The sequence below is a fragment of the Sinocyclocheilus grahami genome, unplaced genomic scaffold, assembly GCF_001515645.1.
Source record: "Sinocyclocheilus grahami isolate Dianchi unplaced genomic scaffold, SAMN03320097.WGS_v1.1 scaffold357.1, whole genome shotgun sequence".
Taxonomy (NCBI): Eukaryota; Metazoa; Chordata; class Actinopteri; order Cypriniformes; family Cyprinidae; genus Sinocyclocheilus; species Sinocyclocheilus grahami.
The window spans coordinates 520,994-526,993 of NW_015505536.1; the positions used below are offsets into that span (position 1 = coordinate 520,994).

At 37.4% G+C, this 6,000-nt stretch overlaps 1 protein-coding gene across 9 annotated transcripts in view; it reads right to left on the reverse strand.

Annotated features, from left to right (window-relative positions):
- Positions 1-6,000, reverse strand: part of LOC107548911 (netrin-G1-like) — a 95,491-nt gene that overhangs the window by 22,143 nt on the left and 67,348 nt on the right. For all 9 annotated transcript variants that reach the window (XM_016229785.1, XM_016229783.1, XM_016229780.1 and 6 more), the window contains exon 4: positions 722-894. In XM_016229785.1, coding sequence (XP_016085271.1) covers positions 722-894 — 173 coding nt within the window. The remainder of the gene's footprint in view (positions 1-721; positions 895-6,000) is intronic.

A 6,000-nucleotide genomic window follows, 5' to 3' on the forward strand; every position in this document is an offset into this window, starting at 1 on the left:
AAAAAGTAGGTGCTTTGGAACTGCCATAATGGTAATACTATGGCATTCTCTGAAGTACTGGGAATGTAAATACATTATGGCATATGGAAATCATACAGTACCATAGTATACAGTGGGGTTCAAAAGTTTAATTTAATCCAGGAAATAAACTGAAAAGTTTATGATTTTGATTATGATTCATTAAAATAGATTTTCAAATCTGTAGAGCTTATTTAGCTCAAGTGCTGCTGTCATTAAAGCTAAAGTAGGACATATAAAATAGAATTTCAGAAATTCACATTACACTTAAATATTTTGGGATCTAATGGATCACAATGTGCATCAAATCACAATTGATAACCATAGTACCACCACCACTTTTTGGACTTTTTCTCAGTGCAGTACACAATAACAAGCATTTAGTTTGTAATTCAACAGAAACCAATGTTTAAAAAAATTATGTTTGATAGCCCTTCTTAAAGTTTAGAAGTGACTGTGTTGTTCAGCGTTCGGTGGTAGAGTTCCTGTGAGGACCTGGTTTTACACTGGAAGTAGGGTAATGGCTTCTGGGGAGACACCATGAGCGCATTGTGAAAGGTAGGACAGCAGTAAGAGAGATGGTTTATGGTCAGAATAAAAGGACATGTGAGCCTTGTTATCCACAAACACAGAGCCCATATTGTTCTTTCCAGTAAGTGGAATGGGAATGTGTGTGCACGTGTCTGTGTCTGTGTGTACTCACAGATATTTGCTGTGCCCTTGGGGATGGGGAGATAGGATCCTGCGCTCCAAGCTCTGGCCTGATAATTCCTCTTACAGCGGCCACAGTCAGGCCCTGTGGTGTTGTGCTCACACTCGCAAGTCAGTCTCTCTTTGTCATAGATGCAGCTGTTGGCGTGAAGGTTGCACTTGCACCTGTCACGGTGAAAGAAAAAAAAAAGAATAAAACATATGCCCTTGTGGATTTTCATTCGTGGAGTTCAATTACACCCAAGAGGGAAAAAAAATTGGAACTAGCACTTAGAGACCAGAGTGACCTTGTAAATCATTTGCATTTCAAGTAAACGTGCATCTGCATGTGGGGGTATTCTGAAGCTTCCAGAAAGTGACTTCAAAACCTTGCACATGGTGCCAAGGATTCTGCAAAATCCACATCATTATTTTTATGTTTTTTTCATTCCTCTCGAAAGATAGGTTATTTATAATTATCCCACTGGAAAAGAAATAATTACATACAGGTCACACTTGCAATGAGAGAAAGAAAACTGTTAGATAATATAAAAAATAAGTGCCGTATATTTGGCATATATGTTGCACGCTTTGATTATTTACAGATTGTGTGCTATATGCATTCTATTTAATGTCAATCAATTCTAAAGCACTGAAAGTTCTAAATCCTCAGAGGCGGTCATGTTTTAAATATTGTTGGTAATACATTTAGTATGGCCACTGAGGACAAACCCCAGCAAGCATTTGTCTCACATATACGCTATGCAGCAAGGTTTGCTCCCCCCATTTCCTCTCTAAGCATGGAAATTGATTTTGTATGCAGGAAGTCAAAAGATGGATATTTCTGGGGCACACATGCAGTACTGACGTAAAGAAATGTGATGCAGTTATGTGAAACTGTTCTGCAGCTAGAATAGAGTAGCTTAACTTGTTTAGGCTATATGTGTGTCTGTTTTTCAGTTCACCTGTGATTCTTGCTCCTAATTTAAAAAGAAATTGACCATCACTTGCACAAATATTTTTTGAACTCATTTACTGAGTTACTCAATTATCTTTATTCTCATCTGTATCTGTATCATAAACTATATAAAGCCATAATCATAATCCACCTTGTTTCCCCAACATGAGTATGTGATTAAGTGTGACTCCCATGAATTAATTTTGTGGAGTAAGGGAATACAAAAATATTAATAAAAATGGAAATAGAAAACAGAATTTATACATATAAATGAATGATGGAAATGAATATAAATATATAAGTACTTGGTCTACATGCCTCCAATGTAAATGTATTACTATAAATATTTTACATTATTATTATAGCCGAAATAACACCTTGCAGTAATAAACATCATGTCACATATGCCATTCATTAAGTTAGGGAAAAAACTGAGCTTCACAGCCTCATTCTAACAGATTAAACTAACACTGTAAAAAAATCTAAAGCTGATCAGTAGCTAGTCTTTGATCTAACTTTTTCCAGACTGAGGCTCCTCGCGGATTACGGGCATAACCAGGCTCTTGATGTCTGCTGTCTCTCTTTCTCACGCAGGTGTACGGTCTGCCCTGCGTGGGCACAGAGGAGCATTATTAAAACCATTAAAACCGGTGTGTCCGAAGAGATGCGCGTGCAGGGGCTGATAAATGTGATGCACCGAATCACGTTTGGAAGTGACAAATGACTGCGCAGTCCCCGCAGGTATACACGGGCAGAATAAATGAGAGGGCATTATTCTCCAGACACCCTGATTTGCATCTCAATATCTATAGGGTTTTTTTAAATTTAATTTAACAGAAGGGTATGTCAAATCTCAAGATTCTAGGACATCCTCTTTAAAACTGGCACTTGTCAGCCAAGCATGAATCTGTTGCTTCTGTGAAATGTCAGCAAGCTTACACACATAAAATCTCCCACCAAATAATGACATATGATGCAAATTAGTCCCTGATATTATAGTGGGTCATTAAACTGCATATAAACAGCGAGTAATAGACTTCTGAGACATATTAAAACTACACAAGAGTAAAAACCATAAAAACAAGCTGTTTTACAGTGACATGCAACATTTCAAGTAGGCAATGAGGTACTTATTCAGTAAGAACTATGCATTGCAGTGAATGGCTCACCAGCCTGAACTAACAAGGCTGGTCCAATGACTGAACAAAACAAAGCCATCTAGCTGCATGAAGTAAAAGGCATGCGTGGCATTCTGATGAGGCCTCCTTGTTAAGTTCAGGTGGAGGTCTCAGATTCCATGCCGCACTCCTTGTGGCTTGACCTTCATATCCTCTTATCACCAGTAACATTTTAATCACGGTGTTGATACGAGGCAGAGCTGTGCTGCTGATGTAATGAAGGGGACACAGCAAGGGCCCGCCGGGTCTCTTTGCCGTCGGCATGGTAGCATTGCTAACAGAAACGAAACATTCTCGTTCCAGTCTGGTCACTAGGGGAGACGAGGTGCAATAGCTGCCTCAAGGAGAAACGCAGTAAAAAATATATTTAATTAGACTTTAATGCCAAAGCTGCTCTTCAGGGCTCCACAATAGAAACTCTCTGTCTTAAATTAACCAGGCTATGCCATATTCGCAAACACTACCTTGCTCTGATAAAGGATTACAGTGAATGTGCATGTGCATTCTGCTTCTGAGTTTCCACAGGAGTCTACTCAAAAAGGAAAATTAGATCATTATTTGCTCACCTTCATGTCATTCCAAACCTGTATGCATTTATTTTTTTCTGTGGAACATAAAAGAAAATATTTTTAAAAATGTTGGTCCCATTGAATTCCATAGTGTAGACAAAAAAGAAAAAACTACGGAAGTCGATGGTACCTGAAACATGTGGTTATCAACATATCAGCAACATACCAAAATATCTTACAGGTTTGGAATGACATGAGGGTGAGTAAATGATTGCAGATATTATAATTTTTATTATTTATTTAGTTAGTTTTTGGTGGACTATCCCTTTAAAGAAATATGTCAAACCAAAATCCTGTCATTACTCAACCCAATGTTGTTCCAAACCTGACTTTCTTACTTCTGTGGAGTTTTATGTGCTGTTTTTGTGTTGTCCAAGATATTTTTTCAATACAATAATGGCTGTCAAGCTCAAAAATCGACACTGTATTACAAGTATTCTGAAGTTAATGCGGTCAAAGACTGAGATTTGTTATTTATCCATTGAAACCTCGAGATGTGTGAAGGAATTGTTGACCCAATGATTTTAAAAGTGTTTTACAGAATAAAATGCATACAGGTTTGGAACAACATGATGCCAGAATCTTCTTCTGCTTATTTTGTGAACTATTCCTTGGGAAAAATGTGGAAGTCTATGTGTAGAAATAAATGTGTAATTCTAGTAATTAGGTTGTGTGGTCAAACAGATGGCTAACATGCTACAAAGAAGAATAATGAAGGAGGTTTTTGTTCAGTCAGCTTTGAGTCGAACAAAAACGTTTAAATGTGGAATGTCCTCCTTGAAAGTCAGGAGGCAGAACATGCTGTTAATAGTGATTTATTTATTTATTTATCTTTTATTGAAATACTAGCCTGAAGCGCAGAGTCTGTGACCTCCAAAATAATGGAAGCCTGATTGACAATAAGAGCACAAACAACATCGTAGTTTCTCTCTTTAAATGGTCCCCCTTTCAACTGACCTCTTGAAAAAAGAACTCATCTTAATCATTTCATATCTTATCTGCTCTTGTGCCAGTTTGGAAACCGACAGCAAAACAGCCCCGGTTCTCAAGCCGCCATGTGCTGTACTGACTTATCAGGGGATAATTATTAGCAATTATCTCCAAATGAAGCTTACACATGCACGGCTAAGCATGCGGATCCAACCACACAAGGCTGAGCGAAGACAGAATGGCCTGTGAGCGAGCCAAGTATGTGAAGTAATTATGTTTAATTAAATGTGCAGGTGTTATTGTAACACAGAGAACAAGGTCAAAAACTCTTTAAAAAATAATTGATTGCTCATGTCAGCATATAAAAACCATTGTGCAAATTGTAAAGGTGAGGAGGCAAACAGACTTGTACCAATAGGGTCTGGCTGCAGACATGCACTTGCATTTTCAGACTTGCACTCTCAGACTTGCACTCTCACACACCTGCACTTCCGCGAGTGACGTCACTTGCAGTCTTTTTTTATTTTATTTTATTAAATATTTTTTAATTGAATCTCTCTCAACATTTTACACAAGTAGCCTGGTGGTGAAGACAAGAAAAAAAGAAACTAAATCACGAAGTCACTTGCAATCGCCGCTTGCACTCTCAGCTACTTGTAATCCACACGAATCGTTCGTGTTGCCAATGGAGACAAGACGCTGTGGTGGTTAAATGATTAAAACTAATTTATGTAGCGAATTTAGCTCACAACAGGAAATATGAATAATTAACCATAACTAATTATAATCCGTGGCCACAGAACAGCAGAATATGAACGCAATCAGCAAAGTCGCTCTTTAAGCGCTTTTAAACCTCCCGTAGAAAACCATAAACACTTAATAGGCTATGGCTTAATGTATTAAGATAGTGCTATTAAAAGATCAAATTAAGATTATTAATATAATGTATGTATATAGTGTTTTCCTCCCATACCGCAAAAGGTGGCATAATGTGGCATAACAGTCTAAGATTATAAAGACCTCATATGCTCCTCTTCATTATTAAAACACAATTAATATGTACAGATAAGCAGGTGAGACCAGAATAGAGTTGGTTCATTTAATATCACTTAATTAATTTCTTAATGCATGTTCATATGGTCTGTGTAGTTTGCATCAACAATAAGAAATACTGAATTTGGTCTTTATCATCTTAGTCCGTTATGGCACATTAAGCGATTTGCTGTAGGCATATGGGAGGAAAAGAATAAGTTTGCTCGTTGTGTTCATGAGCATATGCTTGCCTTGTAGTAGCCTAGTACATTAAATTAATAAACTATATATCGAATTTGATCTTTTAATAACACTATCTTAACACATTAAGCCATATTAAGTGTATGGTTTTCTACGGAGGTTTAAAAGTGCTTAATGAGAGACTTTGCGCATTGCATTCATTTTTCATTCATTTGTGGGTCTTGTCTTTTTCTCCTACAGATGACTTGCAGGATCCTGTATTTTATAGTACTAAATTAGCTTTAATCATTTAACCACCACAGCGTCTTGTCTCCATTGGCAACACGAACAATTCTTGTAGATTGCAAGTAGCTGAGAGTGCAAGCAGCGATTGCAAGTGACTTCATGATTTAGATTCTTTTTTCTTGTCTTCACCACCTGGCTA